General features: G+C 41.3%; 1 protein-coding gene across 1 annotated transcript in view; it reads right to left on the bottom strand.

Annotated features, from left to right (window-relative positions):
- LOC124607315 (jouberin-like) overlaps positions 1–26907 on the bottom strand; it is a 297391-nt gene that overhangs the window by 137783 nt on the left and 132701 nt on the right. The window contains exons 5-6 of the mRNA XM_047139613.1: positions 20363–20557; positions 14751–14924 (exon numbers count right to left, since the gene is read on the bottom strand). Coding sequence (XP_046995569.1) covers positions 14751–14924; positions 20363–20557 — 369 coding nt within the window. The remainder of the gene's footprint in view (positions 1–14750; positions 14925–20362; positions 20558–26907) is intronic.

Genomic DNA, 26907 nt, shown 5'->3' with positions numbered 1-26907 from the left:
AATACAGATTTCAACATCTCATTTGAATTATCCTTATATGAAACATGCAATATATGTGAATAGAGGATTCTTTCAGAAAACGAAATAATACTTCAGACTGTAAAATTTCACCAGGCTAAATATGATGTAGATTACACAATACTGAAAAGATTCTAATTGGATATAAGAAGTGAAGAGTGTGATTACTGTTAGATAATGTATAATTTATAGTAACAACTCTTCAGGGCTATCAACTGAAAAAATATTTTATCTCAGGCAACTTTGATTGTACAGTTTTGACATTCATGTATGCAACATAGATAATATCTTAACATCCATGTGGTTTGAAAGTATAACACCCAGATGGTCATCTGAAGCAGCATCCTGCTTGTATACCATACTGGAAATAGCAGAAAGAGTAGGTTTTATTTTTGATTTATCTTCAACCTACATTGTATATTTTTTCCTTGAGTCTTGGTCTGCATGATGATATCAAATGTTATTTCCTCTTAACAGGGCACAACTATTTACATAGAGCCAAAAAATTTGCATGGGAAAGAAAAAAGAAGGGTGCACAAGCCGCATTTACATGATACACTAATGCATATATTAGAAAATTATACATTCTAAGACGATCCTGTGTCATGAAAATGAAGAAGAAAGACTTCAAGAACTATCAGAACATGAACTGAAAAATAAAGGGTAAATGAGTTGATGCTGCTGAGCAACCAGTCTTTCTGAAGGAAGAGACATTCTTACACTGAAACAAAAAGATCCCCAGCACTTTACCAATCATTTTATGGTTGTTTGACAGCATGAAACAGTGTATATTCCACGGAAATGCTGAAGAAATGATGTTTGTGTTCAAAAAAGTAAATAAATTATAACTATTTTTCTATTTCTCATATTTTCCAGTTTTGTGAAATTTGTGGAGTATATACTTAAATAAAAAAATGCATAATATTGTAATGTTCTCCTGATAAAAACAACCTTTACTACAACCTCTACATCTTGCAATACTTCTTCTCCATCCATAAAATTCTCTTGCTCTGCAGTTCCAAATTCCTGTATCCCATCTCTCATACTGAAAGTGTTGCCTTCCAGTTACTAAAGCAGCATGAAAAATGCCACCTCAAAAAAACTCTCCAACATGTTCACCTCCCACTGCCACCTTGAACTACCATTATCCATCATCTCCACAACAGATTCCAAACCTCCTTCATATACCTTCATAGCCGATAAAGCACGCCCGGCTAGTCATGCGGTCTAAGGCGCTGCTTCCCAAGGCATGCTGTTCCCGGCACGAATCTGCCCAGTGGATCAGTTTTGAGGTCTTGTATGCCAGCCAGCCTGTGGATGGTTTTTAAGGTGGTTTTCCAGTTACCTCAGCAAATGTAGGCTGGTTCCCCTTATTCTGCCTCAGTTACACTATTTTGGTGATTGGAAACACCGTCCTCATGTACATGTACACCATCATTACTCTACCACGCAAACATTTGGGGTTACACTCATCTGGTATGAGACATTCCTGGGAGGGGGAGGGGGGGCATCCACTGGGGGCTGAACCACACAATAACCCTGGGTTCGGTGTGGGGCAGCAGTGGGGCAGTGGGGTGGGTGAACTGCTGTGGCCTGTTGTGGGGTTGTGTCCCACTGAGAGCTACTGTGGGATGAAGCCTCTCCATTGTTCCTAGGTCCCAGGTTTAATATACAATACACAATACAATAGTTGATGAACCCTGCCTTGCAGACCTACTACATTTACCAAACCCTCAAAAACTCACTCCCACCAGCCCACAGAGTCCAGTACCTAAACAGACATGAAACACAGTCATGAATCTTTCCTCCAAAAGCCTTAGTCCCACAGAAGTATCAGTACTTTCCAAAGGCCTTACCTTTTTCCCCACTTCCAAATTCAATAATGATGTACTTGTTAAAGACCTTCTCCCTTCTCCTGGTCCCTACAGTGGAAACACTTTTTTCCACCATCCCTACCAATCAGACTCAACCCAAAACCAATGTTGAAACCTGTCTGACTCAGTTCACTCTTCCATCCAACCACGATCCATCCCCACTGCTCCCAGATCATGCCCTGTTAACTTTCCAGAATTTCTTAACCTCAAATCTTACCTCACCATCATTCCCCAAACTCCTCAATATGCAAGCTAACATTACATCTCCTGAAAGAATGCAAAAACTGATCCTGACCTTATAATCCTACCTGCTGACAAAGGCTCCACCAGTGTGGTTTTTAATCACCAGGATTACCTGGCAGGACTCCACCAGTTGTCAGATTTATCCACCTACAAAACTTGCCACATTGACACCATTCCAGAAATCCAGCAGGATCTCCAGTCTCTCCTCAAATCCTTACGCCCATGCCAGAACCTCTCCCCTGAGTCTATCTCTCTCCTGACCCCTACCATGCCCCACACTCCTACCTTCCACATGCAATGTAGATAAATCCAACTCCACAAGACACCCCATTGTGGCTGGTTTCTGTATCCCCACTGAGAGAACCTCTGTTCTTGTAGATCAACACATTCAGCATATTACCCACAACCTACTCTCTTATATAAAAGATAACAACCAACAACCACTTCCTCCACTGAGTCCCCACAGTTCCCATTCCTTTACCACAAGGTGCCCTACTCATCACTGTTGATGCCACCTCCCTTTACAATAACATCCCTAGAGCCCCTGACCTTGCCACTATAGAACACTAACTTTCCCAATGCCTGTTCAGTTTCAGTCCTGCAACCTCCTTCCTGGTCATCATGACCAGCTATATCCTTACCCAAAATTACTCCCCCTTAGAAGGCATAAGTTACAAACAAATCCATAGTACTGCAATGGCACCCAAACGGCACCATTCTATGCCACCCTATTCATGGGCCATCTTGAGTAATCTCTCGTAACCATCCAGAATCCAAAAATCCTCCCCTGGTTCAGATTCACTGATGTTATCTTAGTGATCTGGATCAACCTCGCCACATTCCTCAAGAACCTCAACAGTTTCTCCCCCATTTGCTTCACCTCATCCCCAACCCAACAAGCCACCTTCTTTGACGTTGACCTCCATCTCAATGATGGCTACATCAGCACAGTCAATTTTCCACACACATATCCCCTTCCCTGTTTCCACTCCAGCAGCACATAGCCTTCTATTCTATTAACACACCCACAGCCTTTTTATACTTCTCTCCTCCTCCCCCCCCCCCCCCAACACCATCCCTCTGCCTAATCTTCCATCTTCAACTAGCTACCCTACCCTCTTCTTAACACACCCCTGCATACTACCACAAATAGCACTTCACTGTTCTCCACTGCTACCCTGCTGTCCCTCCCCCTCCCTGCCCCAGCCTCATCCTTACCCTGACTACCCACACTGCTTCTCCCACCATGTATTGTTGCTCTATACCAAAGCCACCAAGTGCTACCAATACCTCCATTTAAACAGCTGCCACCTATTCCATACTAAGAAGTCCCTTCCCTAAAGCCTAGCCACTTGCGGTTTCTGCATCTGTAGTGATGAGCAGTGCCTCTCGGGTCTCACTGAGGCCATCAAAGACCAAAATGTCCCTCCCAAGCTTACCATACAGGACTGGAGCAACTGAATCACATCCTCCACCAGGATTTCGATGACCTCTTGTCGTGTGCTGAAATGAGGAATGTCCTATCCTCTATCCTTCATCCCAAAGTGTTATTCTACTGCCCACCAAACCTACACAATACTCTCAGCCATCCTCACCCCAACCCTGCTCTCAACCTCTTGCCTCATGGCTTATATCCCTGTAATAGGCTTAGAGGCAAGACCTGTCTCATACATCCTCCAACCACCACCTACTCCAGTCCAGTCAGGAGCATCATGTATCCCAGCAAAGGCTGGGCTAGCTGTGAAAGCAGCCTTGTGATCTACAAGCTAAGCTGTAACCGTTGGGATGCATTCCACCAAGGAACAGCTGGACCATCCAGTTGCTGAGCGTGCTGCCTAACACACTGCCTTTCACTCCAAAGCCGGAACCCTGCGGATCCTAACTACTAACACCAGCCTTTCTGAATTACACAGGTGGGAACTCTTGCTGCAATATATCCTATGTTCCTGTAACTCCCTCTCACCTGCCCCCAGTCTCAACCTTTGTTAGTCAATTTTCCACACACATATCCCCTTCCCTGTTCCCACTCCAGCAGCACATAGCCTTCTATTCTATCAACACACCCACAGCCTTTTTATACTTCTCTCCTCCCCCCCCCCCCCCCCCCCAACACCATCCCTCTGCCTAATCTTCCATCTGCAACTAGCTACCCTACCCTCTTCTTAACACACCCCTGCATGCTACCACAAATAGCACTTCACTGTTCCCCACTGCTACCCTGCTGTCCCTCCCCCTCCCTGCCCCAGCCTCATCCTTACCCTGACCACCCACACTGCTTCTCCCACCATGTATTGTTGCTCGCAGTCTGGCCTCAGTGAGCAGAGACAGTGGACACGTGTCTGTGAGTTGTTTCCATGAGTGTGTGTGTGTGTGTGTGTGTGTGTGTGTGTGTGTGTGTGTGTGTGTGTGTGAGTGTGTTGTGTGTGTGTGTGTGTGTGTGTGTGTGTGTGTGTGTGTGTGTCCACATGTGCATGTCATCTATTTCAGAAGAAAGTCTTTTGTTATGACTGTCTGCAGCTCATATGGTGAGTAGTAACTCATATGGTGAGCAGCAATCTATCCTTTTCATAATATTGTCACAATATTATTTTTCTCAGATTTTACTATCTGTGGAATAACTCCCTATGGCAACTGGTCCCTCAGTTCATAATTCAATATAAACTAAATTAATGATGCACAAAAAGGGAACAATACACTAACGAAGTCATTGAGCTATAAACAACTAAATGTTTTGCTAGTTACTATGTGCTTGTTTGACTAGTGCAAAGTTGATAAACAGACAAATTCACTCACTCATTTTGATCACCTAATGCAAAGCAAGATGAAGTACTACACAATATTGTCCTTCTGATAATCATCAATTGCAACCATGAATAACTCTTTCAGTGCAATCACCTAGTCCAACAAAACATTATCACACTGCAAGCACAGTTAACAACTGGCCACCAGGTCAGCTCATCTAGAATGTATAACTGTTTTTCTAACTTCAAATTAATTGTACTGGAAATTTTGGCCAATTCAAGATCATATAATACCAGGCAAAATGATAATTTTGTGCTTAGGTACAAAGGTAGCAAAGGAAATGAACATTAATTATTATTTTCATGAAGCACAAATGATAGAAATAATCTTTGATAATTCTGATAAGAGAAGTTTGAAAGAAACCAACTCACTTATCCTTGAATATACTGCATTTCTAGAAGATGAAGAAAGGTTCAAACTGCCAATAAAAATCCGCTATCTTTGGAAGATATTGAAATAATATTAATCAAACCAAAGGTTTCTGCATTCATGACTGGTAATAAAATTGAAATAATGAGCAACCAAACTGAAAACAAATAAATTTGACTTTGGAGCTGAAAGTCAGGTTACATCATATCTTATCATTAAGGAGAAGAAATAGATCATGTTCAAAAGCCTCTAGCTAGCAATGCTGTTTATCCCACAGACACCAGTCATTTTAACTAATAATGTTTACTATTCAGGATGGTTATCAACAAAAGCTCTGCAATACAGAGGGTGGAATTTGGTCTCACTCATCCTGGATACTCATTGTCAATTTCTTTGACTCACTGATCTGGTACAGAATGAATGTTCATATCAAAGGTGTTCAAAAATTTTCAGATCAGTCCACTGAGCTGGGCAGTCAAAGCAAATCCAATCTATTTCCTTCTGGGCATACCGTTGTGATCCAGTCATGCAGCAGTAGCCGAACAACGCAGATGCAGCAACAGGGAAGTAACTGATATTGTGACATTTACGAGTTCCTAACCAGGAACGAATTTTATTTTATCATATGTGTGCTTTAATAGTTTAGGTTCTTGAGTTTCTGCATGTAAATTTAATATCTAATAGCCGCAGTTGTCACATTTTCATTTGCATCAGAAAGTACACCGATTTTGTGATATATTACAAGTTTCTAATCAGAGGCAAATTATTTAGTTTCACCTGAGTGCTTTGGTAGTTACGTTTTTGAATATTTGCATATTACTAGACACAGTTCATGCATTTCTGTCAGGGTCTAGAGTAGAGTTGTGCAGCACGTGCTGATAGCCTGTTTCTCTGCATAGTTTACTTTTCCACGGTCTTTAGTATGGACAGGGACTGCGCGTGTTGTGTGCACATGCGAGTCGAGTTGGTGACACTTCGCTCTCAGCTTCAGGCTGAGATGGCTTCAGTTACACAGCTTGAGGCTGCAGTGGATGGGTACTACTGTTGTGCGCCAGCCGTGGGGACCCAATGGACGTCCAGCATGTCAGAATCCTCTGATCGGTCCTCACCGGTGGCCAATCCAGTTACTGCTCGCACTGAGGCTGACCCTTCACCTGTGGTTGAGTGGGAGGTCGCCCCAGAGCAAAGCAGGTGGTGAAAGAGTTCCCAGGTGGCTGCACGTAAGGCCTCCCTGGTTTGTCTGACAAACAGGTTGGCTGACACTGTCGCTGAGCCAGTGTCCTGTTTCAGAGGAAACCACTCAGCCTAAAAGACCCGGGCAATCACAGAGGGTGGGATTATTGGTAGCTGGGAGCTCCAACATTAGGCGCATTATGGGGCCCCTTAGGGACTTGGCTGACAATAAGGGTAAGAAAACCAATGTGCACTCCATGTGCATACCGGTTGGAGTCATTCCAGATGTGGAAAGGGTCCTCCCAGATGCCATGAAGAGCACAGGGGGCAGCCAACTGCAGGTGGTTGCTCATGTCGGTATCAATGATGTGTGTCACTTTGGATTAGAAGAGGTTCTCAGTGGTTTTGAGTGGCTAACAGAAGTGGTAAAGGCTGCCAGTCTTGCTTGCAAGATAAAAGCAAAGCTGACCATTTGCAGCATAGTCGACAGGACCGATTGTGGACCTCTGGTACAGAAATGAGTGGAGGGTCTGAATCAGAGGCTCAGACAGTTCTGCAACGGTGTAGGCTGCAGATTCCTCGACTTGCGCAAAAGGGTGGTTGGGTTTTCGGTTCCGCTGAATAGGTCAGGTGTCCACTATATGCAGGAGGTGGCTACACAGGTAGCAGGGGCTGTGTGGTGTGGACTGGGTGGTTTTTTTAGGTTAGAGGGTTTGGGAAAACACAAGAAGGGCTTCAGTCGCAAAAGGTGCAGGCTGAACACAGGAAGAACATAGATACAGGAACCATTGGTATAACAGTTGTAAGTTGTTGTAGCTGGTGGCGTGTTTGTTGCTGTCAGAAGTAGTTTATCTTGTCGCAAAATTGAAGTAGATACTCCCTGTGAGTTAGTATGGGCAGAGGTCATTGTTCGCAACTGGAATAAAATAATAATTGGATCCTTTTACCAACCTCCCAATTCAGATGATACAGTTGCTGAGAGGTTGAAAGAAAACTTGAGTATGATTTCAAACACGTACCCAACTCATATGATAATAGTTGGTGGTGACTTTAATTTACCCTCGATATGTTGGTGAAAATACATGTTTAATTCCAGAGGTATGCATAAAATATCATCTGAAATTGTGCTAAATGCATTCTCTGAAAATTATTTCGAGCACTTAGTTCATGAGCCCACGCGAATAGCAAGCGGTTGTGAAAACACACTTGACCTCTTAGCAACAAATAATCCTTAGTTAATAACGAGCATCAAAACTGATTCAGGGATTAGTGAACACAGAGTTGTCATAGCAAGATTGAATATTGTAACCCCCAAATCCTCAAAAAATATACCTATTCAAAAAAGCAGATAAAAATTCACTTGACTCCTTCCTAAGAGACTATCTCGACTCATTCCAAATTAATAATATAAGTGTAGACCAGATGTGGCTTAAATTCAAAGAGATAGTATCAGCAGCAATTGAGAGATTTATATTAACAAATGTCGGAGCTGTTCCTCCTTGGTACATTGTTGCAGAAACAATGAAACAAACATACCAAATTTAAACAGATGCAAAATCCCCAAGATTGGCGACCTTTTACAGAAGCTCAAAATTTACTGCAGGATTCAATGTGAGATGCCTACAACAGATTCCACAATGAAACTTTGTCTCAAAACCTGGCAGAAAATCCAAAGACATTCTGGTCATATGTGAAGTATGTTAGCGGCAAGAAACAATCAATGCCATCTCTGCGTGATAGCAATGGAGATACTATCGAAGACAATACTGCCAAAGCAGAGTTACTAAACACAGCCTTCCAAAATGCGTTCACAAAAGAAAACGAAGTAAATATTCCAGAATTCGAATCGAGAACAGCTGCCAACATGAGTAACATAGAAGTAAATATCCTCGGAGTAGTGAAGCAACTTAAATCACTTAAGAAAAGCAAGACTTCTGGTCCAGACTGTATACCAATTAGGTTCCTTTCGGAGTATGCTGACGCATTAGCTCCATACTTAACAATCATATACAACCATCTGCTTGACGAAAGATCTGTACCCAAAGACTGGAAAGTTGCACAGGTCACACCAATATTCAAGAAAGGTAGTAGGAGTAACCCACTAAATTACAGGCTCATATCATTAACGTCAATATGCAGCAGGATTTTAGAACATATATTGTGTTCAAACATTATGAATTACCTTGAAGAAAATGGTCTATTGACACACAGTCAACATGGGTTTCGAAAACATAATTCCTGTGAAACACAACCAGCTCTTTATTCACATGAAGTGTTGAGTGCTGTTGACATGGGATTTCAGATCAATTCCGTACTTCTGGATTTCCGGAAGACTTTTGACACTGTACCTCACAAGCAGTTCGTAGTGAAATTGCGTGCTTATGGAATATCGTCTCAGTTATGTGACTGTATTTGTGATTTCCTGTCAGAGAGGTCACAGTTCGTAGTAATTGATGGAAAGTCATGAAGTAAAATAGAAGTGATTTCTGGCATTTCCCAAGGTAGTGTTATAGGCTCTTTGCAGTTCCTTATCTACATAAGCGGTTTTGAGAACAATCTGAGCAGCAGTCTCCGGTTGTTTGCAGATGACGCTGTCATTTATCAACTAATAAAGTCATCAGTAGATCAAAACAAACGGCAAAATGATTTAGTAAAGATATCTGAATGGTGTGAAAAGTGGCAGTTGACCCCAAATAACGAAAAGTGTGAGGTCATCCACATGAGTGCTAAAAGAAACTCGCTAAACTTTAAACTTCGTTACACAATAGATCACTCTAATCTAAAAGCCGTAAATTCCACTAAATACCTAGGTATTACAATTACAAACAACTTAAATTAGAAGGAACACATAGAAAATGTTGTGGGGAAGGCTAACCAAAGACTGCGTTTTATTGGCAGGACACTTAGAAAATGTAACAGACCTACTGAGGAGACTGCCTACGCTACACTTGTCTGTCCTCTTTTAGAATACTGCTGTGTGGTGTGGGATCCTTACCATATAGGACTGATGGAGTACATCAAAAAAGTTCAAAGAAAGGCAGCACATTTTGTATTATCGCAAAATATGGGAGAGAGTGTCACAGAAATGATACAGGATTTGGGCTGGAAATCATTAAAAGAAAGGCGATTTTCAAATTCGACGGAATCTTCTCATGAAATTCCAATCACCAACTTTCTCCTCCAAATGTGAAAATATTTTGTTGACACTGACCTACATAGGGAAGAAAAATCACCACGATAAAATAAGGGAAATCAGAGCTCGTACAGAAAGATATAGGTGTTCATTCTTTCCACGCGCTATACGAGATTGGAATAATAGAGAATAGTGAAGGTGGTTCAATGAACCCTCTGCTAGGCACTTAAATGTGATTTGCAGAGTATCCATGTAGATGTAGGTGTAGATCCTTGCTTTGTGGAGATAAGCATTATTTTTATGACATGGGTAAAGTATGATTCCCAACTATCGTCAAGTTATATGAAGTATTCTGCCATTTAAAGTATTTTCATAAACACTTACTTTCAGTTTGACAACCAAAAGTAATGGCTCAAGACGATACTAGAATATGGTCAGCACAGCATATGCAGGTACTACTATTTGCAGGAACCTGCCAGATCAGCAGAGACTGATCAGAGTACTACATTATGTACAACAGCATATAAACTTCTTCCATTGCTCTACAGAGGATCATTTGCACCTCTCTACAAATGGCTTCTCAGCAGCTGTACAATCATACAAATCTAATCTCTCAGTGGACTAATCTTTCAGTAACCTCTGTATCTGAGTTGTGATGGTTGTGATAGTTGACAAGACTAACCGATAATACACTCCTGGAAATTGAAATAAGAACACCGTGAATTCATTGTCCCAGGAAGGGGAAACTTTATTGACACATTCCTGGGGTCAGATACATCACATGATCACACTGACAGAACCACAGGCACATAGACACAGGCAACAGAGCATGCACAATGTCGGCACTAGTACAGTGTATATCCACCTTTCGCAGCAATGCAGGCTGCTATTCTCCCATGGAGACGATCGTAGAAATGCTGGATGTAGTCCTGTGGAACGGCTTGCCATGCCATTTCCACCTGGCGCCTCAGTTGGACCAGCGTTCGTGCTGGACGTGCAGACCGCATGAGACGACGCTTCATCCAGTCCCAAACATGCTCAATGGGGGACAGATCCGGAGATCTTTCTGGCCAGGGTAGTTGACTTACACCTTCTAGAGCACGTTGGGTGGCACAGGATACATGAGGACGTGCATTGTCCTGTTGGAACAGCAAGTTCCCTTGCCGGTCTAGGAATGGTAGAACGATGGGTTCGATGACGGTTTCGATGTACCGTGCACTATTCAGTGTCCCCTCGACGATCACCAGTGGTGTACGGCCAGTGTAGGAGATCGCTCCCCACACCATGATGCCGGGTGTTGGCCCTGTGTGCCTCGGTTGTACGCAGTCCTGATTGTGGCGCTCACCTGCACGGCGGCAAACACGCATATGACCATCATTGGCACCAAGGCAGAAGCGACTCTCATCGCTGAAGACGACACGTCTCCATTCGTCCCTCCATTCACGCCTGTCGCAACACCACTGGAGGGGGGCTGCACGATGTTGGGGCGTGAGCGGAAGACGGCCTAACGGTGTGCGGGACCGTAGCCCAGCTTCATGGAGACGGTTGCGAATGGTCCTCGTCGATACCCTAGGAGCAACAGTGTCCCTAATTTGCTGGGAAGTGGCGGTGCGGTCCCCTACAGCACTGCGTAGGATCCTACGGTCTTGGCATGCATCCGTGCATCGCTGCGGTCCAGTCCCAGGTCGACGGCCACTGGCGACAACATCGATGTACTGTGGAGACCTCACGCCCCACGTGTTGAGCAATTCGGCGGTACGTCCACCCGGCCTCCCGCATGCCCACTATACGCCCTCGCTCAAAGTCCGTCAACTGCACATATGGTTCATGTCCACGCTGTCGCGGCATGCTACCAGTGTTAAAGACTGCGATGGAGCTCCGTATGCCACGGCAAACTGGCTGACACTGACGGCGGCGGTGCACAAATGCTGCGCAGCTAGCGCCATTCGACGGCCAACACCGCGGTTCCTGGTGTGTCCGCTGTGCTGTGCGTGTGATCATTGCTAGTACAGCCCTCTCGCAGTGTCCGGAGCAAGTATGGTGGGTCTGACACACCGGTGTCAATGTGTTCTTTTTTCCATTTCCAGGAGTGTATGTTTACACAGAATTTTGCAATTAGATTGACCCTATCACTTATTTCTTAATGCCATGGGGCAATATATGGGTTTAATGCTCTACTGTTTTTCTATTCCATAATAACAATGGATCTAGGCACATGTCTCACCCATGCTCAAACTTCTGGAATCCTTCAATTGCCATCCATTTGAATTCACACAACAGTCTTTGTTGTGTTGGTGTAGTAAAATACAAGTATATGCCATCAGTGCAAAACTAGCTCAAGCTAGTTTTGCACTGATGCTATGAAGATTTCATTTGGTGGAATGTCTGGAGAATATTTTTCAAACAATTTGTTTCAAATCAAGGGCATTTCAAGTGGTGGAAAAGCAAGTAACAAATAGTGGTTACTGATAAGTGAGTTTTCTAGTAAATAGAGTTGCTTTAGCTTTTGGGGGTGGAGAGTAACTTCTCTTAATTCTACTGATAACATCCTAACACAAGCTCCAATTTTACACCTTAATGCTCTTAATTTTATCTCTTACTGTCAGAGTTTTTCAATTTGTTTGAAATTAAATTTTTTGTTGAACATGAGAATCAAAAGCAAAAAAACAACCATAGATGAACTTATATAAAGACTAGCCAAAATACTTAATTAGCATAAATGTTTGTTGGGAAATTTTCTCAGGTAGTGAAGTCAAAGGTAAAGAAGTATTTGTTCTACAAAAAGAATACTACCTTTTTTGTGCAAAGTAAATAACTGAACATAATGTAACTTTTTTCTTAAGAAGATATTTAGCTTTTTATATTTGCAAATCAATAAACCAGGAAATGCCATATTTTATTAAAATAATTATTTAGCACTAAAACACCAGCAATTTACACACAGTATGTACAGGATTTCAGTGTTAGCTTAAATTGCTCACCACATGAAATAAGTAGCAGCAGAAAAGTGATGTCAGATGATGATCCTATTGTGGTGTGTATACTACATTACAAAATATCACTACACTTATTACCATTGCTTTCTTTTCTTTGCTGGAACAGAAGGGAACAATATTTGTCATTTACTTATTAATTTTTATTTCATTGTCATACTTATGAGTCTTTCTGCCTTTATATCTAATTTTCTTCTTTCCAGTTACTTCGAATCAAATTTCAGTTTTACACCTACACATGCATGCTACATTCACTTCCCATTTCAATCACAATTATCATTCAGGAAGAATGATACCTATATGTTACTATAGATGCCTTAATTTCTCTTATTTTGTCACTATTGTGTCTACCTGATTCATATAAAGAATGGAGATATCTCTTCTTGGAAATTTTCATGAAAATACTTCCTCAAAATTTTAAGAAAATTTCTTGATGTCGTTCTTGTAGTGAAGCCTATGAAGATTACCAAACATCTGTGCTATCCTGTATTATCAGTAACAATGTGCTTCATGGATCCAGACTGAATGATCATGCTGTAACTTTCTTCCTTCAGAGATAAGCTGCATCGTCCCAGAATCCTCCTTTCTTGTGTCATCTCATGCCACCATTTGAGTGTCGTCTTTATTTCTAATGATTAAGTCTTATTGGTCTCAATTTGAGAGCTGATATCCTACAGACTGAAGTCACAAACTTTCTTCTTTTAGCTAACATCCACTTCCAAACTTTCTCATCTTTTCCATCAGTTCTTTTCTTTGTAGTTCCCTACGCCAGCTTAGCACCACTTTCTTTTCTTTTGCTCAGCTACTCCTCTTTATTTTTTACCATTATGTACCTAATGTCACTTAAGGTATATTACCTTATGATAAAATAATGCATAACAGCAATTTGGTTGCATTACAAAATTCTGCAAAAAATCTTCTGTTCATAAGGGGGGAAATATTACAAGAAATGTTTCACAAACACTGATGTATTTGACAAAACACTTAAACACCTTCAAAAATGGTATCTATCAGACATAATACACTTACCCCAACATATTTTCAATTGATGGAAACAGTTTTTAAACTCATCAGAAGCTATGCTGTTTAGTGCTTAGAAAACTGCCTGGCCCTTAATGCTGTACGCACAGAGGCATTGCCACAGTGTGGGGTGTTTTTCTCACTGCTTCATGTAATCATTTTAGCACTGCAAGGAAGTGATGTCAGTTAACTGTGGTACCCTGGGGAGCAAATTCATGGTGGATGATTCCCTTGCTGTCAAAAAACAAACCAACATTGTCCTCAAATTGTATCATACTTGCCTTGCTTTATTAGGTCTTGATGATGAAGAAGTCTTTTATTGGCAGGACTGTTGCTTGGTATCTGGATCATGACCATAATGCCATGATTTGTCATCTGTGATGTCGTTTTCATCAAAATCGTATCACTTTCTGACTGTTCATTCAATTCCCAGCATACATGCAAATGCTTGGTTCTCTGGTTGTCAGAAAGCACAGTGCAATTAATTTTGCTGCAATATATTTTACCTTTGGATCTTCAGTCAAAAATCATTAGCACAAATCCCAATGAATCCTAGGATATTCCAGTCATTTCCACCACTTCATCACCTGTTCTATGAGGATCAAACAGGATCACAACATGGCGTTTTTGCAATGTTTTCATCTGTTGTGGAAATCCAGGGATGTCCTGGCTGTGATTTGTCTTCAATTGATAGTTGAGCACTTTTCAAATGAGAAAACAACTTGTAAACTCTCACTTGGCTTAAAGCTTCCTCCCCATAAGCCATCCATATCATTGCAACAGTTTCTACTGGTGATTTCCCCAACAAGAAGCAGCACCTGATGTTAGGACATTGGTACTTAATGACTGCCATTGAAAAATTGCCGACCACATGGAAGACTGCTTACAAAAACAGTTACACTGACAACAATCATGTTTTCACACTGATGCCACTGATGCACTGGTAAAACATGATGTCCAATGAAGAAATATTGTGGCATAATCTGAAATTATTGTTCTGTCAACTAGTAGAGGAAAATTCTTGTTAATTTTGGTACCACTCTCAGATTTTGCTACTTTGCTTCTTCAGTTATACAGGAATGTTAAAATAAGCAAAAATATCATTATGGAAGATAAATATCTTACCTCATAGATGCAGATCTCATGATCCATCCCACAGGCCAACAAACTGCCAGAGTGACTGAAGGAGAGAGAAAGACATCCACTCTGGGTTGTGGGACCAAACATTGATACACAATGATTTGGCACTTTGCATGACTGGAAAGGCAGTCGTGACCACTGAATTTTTTCTACAGTTGCCTGTGGATAACATTCACTTTTTTTACACAGACAAGACTTGGACAGGTCATTTAAAATACTGGGCAAACTTAATACATGACAAATCACTGAAAAATTTTGACCTGTTAAGAGTAGAAACTTAAAATTAGACAACAGAACATATCTTAAACAACTCAGAACATATCTTGTAGTGTTGGACCTATACATCCATCATCCCATCATTAATGGGGAACATTGATGGATGCAGTAAAAGCCATGACACATATTAGCACAGAGAACTACCCATCATGAACTGCTTCCTTATGTCATATTATTGATTAAATGTCAACACCAAAATCTAATAGTCATTAGTGACATTAGCTTTATTATATTAAAAAGTCTCCAAATGACTATATATCACAACAGACAGAAATACCACCCTTCCAGAAAAAGTTGGTGTTTCTTCATTATATTCTCACTTGTGGTTTACCTCTTACTATTTACCTCACATCAATGTATGTATAAGGAATGTTCAACTATAAAGGTACAAGACATGTACAAATCATCATAACAACCAAACCAGTTGAAATTTGCATATGCCACTTTGGGATACCATAGTGAGACATTTAGGCAATGGAAGCATGCACTGTCACCTCCCTCTCAAAAATTCAAAGCTCTGTCCTAAGGCATCCAAGGTGGTGCTCACTGTCTTTTTCAATGTCCGAGGTCCAATACTCGTTGAATTCTCTGAGCATGGAAAAACTCATTAACAGTGATGTGTGTTGTGAGACAATCTGTAGGCTATGCAAGACCATCAAGAGTAAACATCCTGCACTGTTCATGGAGGGAATGATTCTGAACCACAATAATGTGTATTCACACATCTCCAAGGTCACACAAAGTGTAATAGCCAAGTTCAAGTGCGAGCAGCTTGAGCATCCACCCTAAGGCCTGGATATGTCATCCTGTGACTTCCATGTGTTTGGTCCATTTAAAAATCACCTCAAAGGGAAGTGCTTCAGCTTGAACAATGAACTAAAGAACACACTGGAGGACAAGCTCCTGTCACAATCACAGCCTGTTCTGGGAACAGGGAATCCTTCAGCTCACGAAACAGTGGGATAATTGTGCTCATGTTTCTGGTGATTATTTTTGAATGAAAACTTCAATTATAGCCACAGTGTTGTCTTGCACCTATTATTTTGAACACTCCTCATATATTTATTGATTTATTGGCAACTTTTATCTACAATAACACTCTGCACTACATATATTGGACAAAGCAATACAGGCAAAGGTCAGTATTAGTGTAGCTTATATTAAGGTTTTTGTTAAATTTGTTGTTAATTTTATAAATATCATCAATTCATCTCAAACCACTTTATTTTTTATTGTTTGACCTTATTTCAAAAAATAAAACTGTTTCTATAATGCAAATGGAAAAATGGGTTAATTAATGTTGTAAAGGCAGGCTTCCATCACCCACCAGGAACTCAGGGATGTACAATGGCCCAGATCAAATCTGCCTCATGGATTATCGATGAGGGCTGGTTTGCCAGCTAGCTTGGACATTGTTTGCAGACTGTCTCCCAATCTGACTAGGTTGTTGCTTCACTGGTATAAAAGCCCCACCTCAGTAACATAATTTTCAAACAGTTTGAAAACATTCTGACACTTTCACATGGGATAATTCTAGATACAGATAGATGGGGTAGGTAAAATCTGTACTGGGGAGGGGTGGTAACAGTAAGGGCATCTGGCCAACCTCCAATACTAACAATGCCAAATCCAGAATAATATACTAATCCCATGAAGATGTGGGATAATGCCAGGAAAAAGAAGTAAAAAGAAGAGAGGCAGGTTTAGATCATCATCATCATCATCATATTCACTACCATCACCATCATGAACATCACCAAAATTATCACCTGTTATTTTGTATCTACTGCAGATTTCGGTCTTCAGCTGTATGTGTCCATTTTAATCTTGCATGTTTTTCTAATGTCACACACCTACCTTTCTTTAGTTGTCCACCCAGACATGTTTTATCTCTTGGAATCTATGAAGAAATTGGTTCCTCTACTATCCATTCACTTTGTTACATGTCCTGTCCAACTCCATTCCATTTTCATGATTGTCATAATTGCTTCTTCGATTGCAGTATGTTTTCTCACCCATTTGTTTGTTTTTCTGTCTCTGCTAATAATTTCCAACATACCTCTCCTCATTGCTCACTGAACAGTCCTTATTTCCAAATTGTTTTTCCATTAAAAGTCCATGTCTCATTCTGAAAGTCCATGTTTGAATGATTGCCTTTCCTTACTTCCATTTGGTGTTCCAGCTGTCCTCTTCTGGAGTATAAATACACTGAATGAGGCCAGAGGATTTCCTCATAACTTTGTACAAACTGAGGTGAAAGTTAGCTGTGTGCCTGTCTTGCCTAATTTAATGCATTCATCATGCTGTTCATAGTAGCTTAGCAGCATTCCCATTTTCTTATTTATTATCAGACCTGCTCCTGCATAGCCCCATTTTATTTTATGTTCATAAACCCATATTGAACTGAAAGAATATCTTGTTCTTCTTTCCATCACATTTCATTAGTTAGCACTATGTTTAACCTATTAATCCCATTCAACCTATTCATTTCTCTTTTTAAATCCTCCTATCTATCATCTTGATTAAGAGATGTAACAGTCCACATTCCAATCCATAGCGTATCAGTTTTGTTTCTCGCGATTATTACACCCAGAAATTCATACAAATGTCTCTCTTTCATCTGGAAGACTTTGTAATTTTTTAACCATAGGATCCATCATCATGAAGTCATGCAGCAGGGCTGCATGTACCTGACAAATATAATGACTGTTGTGTCTCCTTGTTTTCAGCTCCTCATAGAACCAACAGAGCAAAGCCATGTTGGCTAATGTGACAAGGCCAGATCAGTCAATCATTCATACTGTTGCCCCTGCAACTACAGTAGAGGCATACAATCACCAAACTGGTGTGTCTACAAGCACCAAAAGGCAAAGTCTCTGGTTTGGTTATGTTGAAGAGTTTGGTGACATAATGAATCAGATTAGGTTTGTCAACCAACTTTTTTACCCCATACAAACTGCTGCTTGTGAAAAAAACCAGCAGAAGTCTGAGAGCACCAAATGACGGCAACCAAGGTGCTACACAAAAAGCCCATTCAGTAGTAGATACGAGTCATGACAATAAAGAAACCAGACTCATCCTCTAACTCTGAAATGTTATCCCCTTCAATGTAGTCCCCTCTTCAGTTTCTGCACCACTCCATGCAAATTTTCCAGTTGAAAGTAGTACTACAAGTCATTCTCTTTTATGCTGTTGAAGAGGCTCATTGTTTTTTCCTTCACTGTATCCATGGACACAAACCTGGTTCCTTTGAGCACAGACTTCTGTTTTGGGAAGAGAAAGAAATCCCATAGTGCTAGGTCAGGTGAATATGACGGATATTCCATCACTGGAGTCTTGTTTTTTGCCAAAAGCCTCTTCAAAGACATTGCATTATGTGCTAGGGCGTTGTTCTGATGAAGAATCCATGAGCAAATCTTCCATGTATCTGGTCTCCTTCACTGCAAAAGTTCACAGAGGATCTACAGAACAGTTACATAATAAGCTTGTTTCACAGTCTGACCTCCAGGCATCCAATCAATGTAGTTAATCACTCAGATATCAAAGTAATGTATCATCACTGCTTTGAATTTTGATTTGCTCATGTGCCTCCTTCTTCCTAGGAGACTGAAGGCTCTCCCAATGCATGGGTTGTCACTCAGTCTCTGGATCACATTGGAATAACCACGTTTACTTTGCTGCGTTAATCAGGATCATTTTCAATGTTTTCAAGACTGTTAGCTCAACAGTCCACTCAATGTTGCTGTTGCTTCTTTGTGAGGATTCTTGGCACCACTTTAGCACAAACCTTTGTCATGCCAAGATCATGATGTAAAATCTGCCTAACAGTTTCCTTACTGATGCAGGCATGTTCTAAAATTGCTTGAATTCTTGGACAGTGATTTTATAGAACATTTCTACTGAACTTCTCCACATTCTCTTCAGTTTCTGAAGTGGAAGAAGGACCCAATTTCAGATCATCTCAGACATCTTCCATACAGTCCTTAAACCTCTTAACCCATTCAAAAACCTGTATATGAGATATACACTGATCATCTTAAGTTTGTTTCAAGAAACTGTAAGTTTTGTGAGGAATTTGATGTCAACATGTTGTCCCACTTTAGAGTGTAGCATAATTCCAATGGAACTCAGGCACCTGACCCATTTCTAAGAAGGCTTACATCCAGACTAACCACCACAGAAACATTAAATTTTGTATATGTGTCAGGGAGAGTTCAAAGATTATTCACCCACTTTTCTCTTTGTCATTGACAAATCTGGAAATGTGCACAACAACCAGTCCAGTTTCTTTATAGTCACACCTTGTAGTAATTACAAAACATGTTCAACTCATGATATGAGCTCTGAGTCCTACTTTAATGGTTGATCAGAGGCCATGCAAGACAGCATAAGGCTATCTACCATCTTCTAGACTGACCCCTGCTGTAGTGCTGGTACAGTGTAGACAAGTGTGTGTCTTTTTTCTCTAATAGTTAGCTCTCAGGTTTTTTTTATGTGCCTATCTACAGCTTGATCCCTAGCCCTCAACTACTCGAGTGAGATGATACCTTTATTCCTTTCATTATTTATAGATCAAGTATATAAACACACTTTAAATATGAAATCTAACTTAATAAACTATGTCTCCTTCATTCATAAACCCACTAGGCTTCCCTTTATTATTTAATTTATTACTTCATCTCCCCATATGAAATAACAATTTTATGATCTGAAACAATAATTACACAAAAATTTAAAATGTTACAACACAGTAGTCAGTTTCAAAATGAAGATAGTAAGTATCATAGGAAGCAAATCACTAAGCATTCACGACTGAAGACTTGAATGTTTATTGTATCATATCAGCACAGACCAGTGGCAGATAAACCAGTACCCCACATCAGCATAGTGTTAAATTAAGTGCTAGAAGGCCAAAAATTAAATAGACTGAAAGCAAACGGATGGTGGTGGATAACTACATTTAACAGGTTCAAATGTTAACATTCACTTGACACAATGTTTACGTTCAATATCATATTTTCTTGATATGTGCCAGATGACAAGTGGAACATGACAACACAACTAAGGTGACAGACTATCTAAAACACCTCTTAAGCCAGTTGCAACTGTGTAAATGTACAGTGAGGAATCCCTGAGCAAGGTAACATTTGCACAAATCTCTCTTAGATACAGGCTATACCAAAGAGGGCAGAACTCTTCAGTTACATGATCAAATGTGAAAACCAAACAATGCATACAAGTGATAACAAAACAATTACTTTATCAACCTCTAATTAGGACCCATAACTGCATAAAAATGTTTATAATACAAGAATACTTACACTTTCCTGATGTGATTGTTGTTTCTTAGGCTCAGATTCTTGGTTCAGTTGTACACTGCTGGAAATTTCAGGCTGTAAGGCAACATGAGAACGTAAAGAAGGTGGTAAATTTCTAGGTTCCGTTATACCTTTCACCATAACATAAAGTGATGATGGATACAGTTTCCATGAACCATTCTTCCACCATCTGTATGCCTGAAAGAATATTCATTTCTTAATTGTGTGTCCACTTTAGTATTAACAGAAAGTTAGAGTTGCATTTACTACTTCATTTGAGTTACTAACATTTACTTGTAAGCATTAAAATAGCAACAGGACAAAGACAACATGCAAAAAATGCAGTTCACTTCATGCCAATTTTTTAATGTGCAAATGATTATGATTTCAACTGCACAAAGTAGGTAAGAATAACACCGCCTACAATCTGTATACAGCGTGTTACAAAAAGGTATGGCCAAACTTTCAGGAAACATTCCTCACACACAAATAAAGAAAAGATGTTATGTGGACATGTGTCCGGAAACGCTTAATTTCCATGTTAGAGCTCATTTTGGTTTCGTCCACCTACGCTCAATGGAGCACGTTATCATGATTTCATACAGGATACTCTACCTGTGCTGCTAGAACATGTGTGTTACAAGTACGACACAACATATGGTTCATGCACGATGGAGCTCCTGCACATTTCAGTCAAAGTGTTCGCACACTTCTCAACAACAGATTCGGTGACTGATGGATTGGTAGAGGCGGACCAATTCCATGGTCTCCACGCTCTCCTGACCTCAACCCTCTTGACTTTCATTTATGGGGGCATTTGAAAGCTCTTGCCTATGCAACCCTGGTACCAAATGTAGAGACTCTCCGTGCTCATATTGTGGATGGCTGTGATACAATACACCATTCTCCAGGGCTGCATCAGTGCATCAGGGATTCCATGCGATGGAGGGTGGATGCATGTATCCTCTCTAACGGAGGACATTTTGAACATTTCCTGTAACAAAGTGTTTGAAGTCACGCTGGTATGTTCTGTTGCTGTGTGTTTGCATTCCGTGATTAATGTGATTTGAAGAGAAGTAATAAAATGAGCTCTAACATGGAAAGTAAGCGTTTCCGGACACATGTCCACATAACGCACTTTCTTTCTTTGTGTGTGAGGAATGTTTCCTGAAAGTTTGGCCGTACCTTTTTGTAACACCCTGTATAAGGAGAGATTTCTCAGTTTGGGTCTCATCATGAAAATGCATTGGAATGTTGGTTACTTGTGGGAATATTGTGCTATGACTTCTGTAAGCAGGAGGAACACCTACCACCATGTGTCTGAATTTGACAGCAGCAGGATCATGACCTACTGGGAACACAGTTATTATTCCATAATATTGTCGCTGATGTAGATCAGGCTCCCAAAAATGTGAATACAGAATCAACAGATTCAGGAGGGCTATACTCAGCACCGTACAAAATCACAGTGGTCCTCCACAAGAAGTGCCCAAGGGAAGAGACATACTGTTCACTCGGTCATGCAGATTCACACAGTCACATCACATCCACTGAGAAAGAAAAGACGAAGGACAAGTATCCACACAGACAGTGCAACAACATTTAGAGCACCACATAGTGTCAGGGTAGTGAAAACTGTGACAATTACCCATTCATGAGACAACAGGCAGAGGCTCACCAATAGTGGTTCATCCAACGACAGCACCATGCACAGGAGCGGCAACATCCTATCTTTTCAGTCGAGTCTCAGTTCTGTGTACAGCACCATGATGGACATATCTGTGTATGAAGGTTACACAGAGAAATAACATTGCTGGATTGCATTCATCATTGTCACTCTGTCCTATCACCTGGCACAATGTTTTGGATGTGCAGTTGTAGTGGTTACAAAAGCAATAATTGTGCTACCAACAATTGTTTTTTTGCTCTTGAACTAACACATGTGACTGAATGAATTACAAACTGAAAGAATCAGAAGCACTCTTCCTTGGTTTCAGAATGAATGGTTGGTTATTACAATTTGGCTGTACTGCCATCTAGGAATCAATTAGTCACATTTGTCAAATCACAAATGTTCAATAATTAAAATATGCAGTTAGGATTATGAAGTGAATAACAATTAATGCTCACAAGTCACAGTATTTTTTTATTTAAATAAAACTGAATTTATTAACCTATTTTCCCTCAACATGAAATCAACATAACAACTGGGTGAAATAAAATAAAAGAAAACCACCAAAGTATCTCACTACTGCCTTAATTAAGTTTCAATAAAATTCTCAGAAATAGTTCAAAATTCATTCAGCATATACTTTAAAATTAAAGTTCCACATTGACCAACCAAATAAAACCACTCATTCAGTTCACGCACTAAATTAACAACAGAAATTTTTTTAGAATTCTGTCCTGTTCACTTAGTGTGACTTATTATTAGTCTGCTTGCTAGGTCAACTCACTGAAATATTTATAAGTGTTTGATGCAAACACATGAAAAATACTAATCATATAGTTAGTTGTCCTAAATTTTTTGCTGCACCTATGCACGTGTTCACAGTTCTGCCTCTAGCAAATGAATTACCCGTGATCAAAATTGCAACTGCTTATTTAAGTACTCGCAGTGTTATGAGTCAAAGCAACATCCTTCCAATTATAAAACTATTTATTTTACAGTACACATATGTGTGATATATTAGTTGGCAATTAGATTTACTCTGCTTTCCACTGTTGCACTTGGTTTACTGCTAAGGTCATTTGTTTGTTCAACAATTAGCATTTTGTTAGTGTAATCATTACTTTCAGATATTTTTTGTTAATAAATAAAAACTAATAAAACTGAGTTCATTTATACATCAATATCTAAGACTACTTTGTTATGCTGTAAATATTTTCATTGATTCGAAAATTATTTTACTGAAATATCACTCTTTTGTGTATGAAAGCTTATTCTGCCCTGCAGTTTAAAATACATAATGTTTATAAAAATCTCTTATTGTCTTCTGATAGAGCACTATGAGCCATATCCATGGATACTTAATTTATGAAAAATGCACAATGCATTGTTGAGATATTAATTTTTTAAGTTCATTTTAATCATAAAACCTTTGACATTGAATAATTTAAAAACTACTTGCTTAATCAAATGCATACTTTCACTGATGCAGTTATCTTACTTTTCTCTTTGTAATGGTGTTCTGACTTTTCTGCATCTACTCTGGTCCAGTTATAAGTTTATTTAGTGCCTATACTGGTCACTCAGTTCAACCGTGGCCAGTACTCCTTCCGTAGTTTGCACCAATGGCTGAGCATCCCTAGATTTTCCCAGATCAAGCACCACAGCCTGAGTTTACATCCCCCCCACCTCTCCTAAAGATGTGATACTTCTCGTAGTCTCAATGTCTGCCATCTACTGATCATCCGGTCACACTCATTCAGTCACTTCAGAGCTTATTTGAGCATGACTGGCATGCCTCCTTAGCTGTCAAAACACACACGCACTCGCAGCCACACCTCCCTCTCCCATCAGAACAGAATGTGCATGCACAGCCACATCTCCCTTTTAATGACTGTGTTGACATTTATAGGGCTGCAATCTCACATGTGCAATTGTGTACACAACACGATCACACCTATTTCACATACTCAGTAATTTGAACAGCTGGTGTTATATTGTATTTCTGACATGTTAAGGCCAGTTGTTTTGCCCTATCTTCAAGGTATATGCAACATTATCTTTCAAAAGACAATGCAAGACTCCTGTTGCTTGTGCTGTCTTGACCTGCCTCAATATGGAGGGATCTCAACTGTTGTTCTAGTCAGCATATTCTCCATTGAAAACATTTGGTCATGTGCTGATGATTGACTGGCATTCCACCACAATGTAGGCACTACAACTGATGGACTCTGGCAAGGAGTTGAAACCGTATGGACTGGTGTGCCTATATCTGTCATCCAAGCTCAGTTCAACTACACTCTTGGAAATTGAAATAAGAACTCCGTGAATTCATTGTCCCAGGAAGGGGAAACTTTATTGACACATTCATGGGGTCAGATACATCACATGATCACACTGACAGAACCACAGGCACATAGACACAGGCAACAGAGCATGCACAATGTCGGAATTAGTACAGTGTATATCCACCTTTCGCAGCAATGCAGGCTGCTATTCTCCCATGGAGACGATCGTAGAGATGCTGGATGTAGTCCTGTGGAACGGCTTGCCATGCCATTTCCACCTGGCGCCTCAGTTGGACCAGCGTTCGTGCTGGACGTGCAGACCACGTGAGACGACGCTTCATCCAGTCCCAAACATGCTCAATGGGGGACAGATCCGGAGATCTTGCTGGCCATGGTAGTTGACTTACACCTTCTAGAGCACGTTGGGTGGCACAGGATACATGCGGATGTGCATTGTACTGTTGGAACAGCAAGTTCCCTTGCCGGTCTAGGAATGGTAGAACGATGGGTTCGATGACGGTTTGGATGTACCGTGCACTATTCAGTGTCCCCTCGACGATCACCAGTGGTGTACAGCCAGTGTAGGAGATCGCTCCCCACACCATGATGCCAGGTGTTGGCCCTGTGTGCCTCGGTCGTATGCAGTCCTGATTGTGGCGCTCACCTGCACGGCGCCAAACACGCATACGACCATCATTGGCACCAAGGCAGAAGCGACTCTCACCGCTGAAGACGACACGTCTCCATTCGTCCCTCCATTCACGCCTGTCGCGACACCACTGGAGGCGGGCTGCACGATGTTGGGGCGTGAGCGGAAGACGGCCTAACGGTGTGCGGGACCGTAGCCCAGCTTCATGGAGACGGTTGTGAATGGTCCTCGCCGATACCCCAGGAGCAACAGTGTCCCTAATTTGCTGAGAAGTGGCGGTGCGGTCCCCTATGGCACTGCGTAGGATCCTACGGTCTTGGCGTGCATCCGTGCGTCGCTGCGGTCCGGTCCCAGGTCGACGGGCACGTGCACCTTCCGCCGACCACTGGCGACAACATCGATGTACTGTGGAGACCTCACGCCCCACGTGTTGAGCAATTCGGCGGTACGTCCACCCGGCCTCCCGCATGCCCACTATACGCCCTCGCTCAAAGTCCGTCAACTGCACATACGGTTCACGTCCACGCTGTCGCGGCATGCTACCAGTGTTAAAGACTGCGATGGAGCTCCGTATGCCACGGCAAACTGGCTGACACTGACGGCGGCGGTGCACAAATGCTGCGCAGCTAGCGCCATTCGACGGCCAACACCGCGGTTCCTGGTGTGTCCGCTGTGCCGTGCGTGTGATCATTGCTTGTACAGCCCTCTCGCAGTGTCCGGAGCAAGTATGGTGGGTCTGACACACCGGTGTCAATGTGTTCTTTTTTCCATTTCCAGGAGTGTATATACCCAAATGAATTTAATCCATTATTGTTGCTGTCTGTGGCACCTCTTGGTGGTATACAAGTTGTATGTACATATATATGTATTAAACCTGGGACCTAGTAAAGACAGAGAGGCTTTGTCCTGCCATAGCCCTCAGTGGTTCACAACCCCACAACAGGCTACAGCATTCCACCCACCCCACCACCGCCCCACACTGAACCCAGGGTTATTGTGTGGTTCAGCCCCCAGTGGACCCCCCCCTCCCCGGGAACATCTCATACCAGATGAGTGTAACCCCAAATGTTTGCATGGTAGAATAATTATGGAGCACGCATGTGTGGAAATGATGCTTGTGCAGCAATCACCAACACAGTGTAGCTGAGGCAGAATAAGGAAGGAGAACCAGCCTCCATTCACTAAGGTAGATGGAAAACCACATTAAAAACCATCCATAGGTTGGCCGGCACATCGGACCTTGACACTAATCCACCAGGCAGATTTGTGCCAGGGTACTCAATAAGTAATGTAGTACTTTCTTTCTGAATGCAGGTTGGTTTTATTCAGAATTCTAATACACTGTATTACTCTCTACTCTTATGGCCACAAAATTCTATATTTCAACATAATCTCTGTTCAATGTAATGGCCATACACCAACTTAATGGAAGGGCCTGGATGATCGGGTGGTAGCACTTTACTGATCAAAATCCCTCAATAACTTGCCTCATAAAGCACAAGCAATTCCACAGAGATGGTCCTTTGTTGCTCTTTATGGCCTTCTGTTAGGCAGCAAGGAACCCAGCAGGCACACACCTAGGAGTACCCTAACTGGTTGACCAGTGTGTCAATACTACTGATAGAGACATCCAATTGTGGAGTGAGGTGTTTGATTGTAATTCATTGATCAACTCAAATGTATGTGCTTCCTTGCATGTTAGAATGCTGCAGAAGTCACAGCTGTGTGTGGCTCAGCAGCATGCAAGACACTGGTCAGGTCTGTGTGACCTGGTTGTGAAGATGACAGACATTTCACCCAACAACTCACCATGCTTTTGTTCACTGCCAGCTCTCCGTAGACATGCTGTAAGCACCTTTGAATATCTGGTTTCCCACCAAAAGAAACTCAGTGACAGCTCTCTACTTCATATGCGCCTTCATTATAGAAGCCATTTTGAAGG

This window comes from Schistocerca americana, chromosome 3, assembly GCF_021461395.2.
Source record: "Schistocerca americana isolate TAMUIC-IGC-003095 chromosome 3, iqSchAmer2.1, whole genome shotgun sequence".
Classification (NCBI taxonomy): domain Eukaryota; kingdom Metazoa; phylum Arthropoda; class Insecta; order Orthoptera; family Acrididae; genus Schistocerca; species Schistocerca americana.
This window is presented reverse-complemented; position numbering and strand designations above follow the sequence as displayed.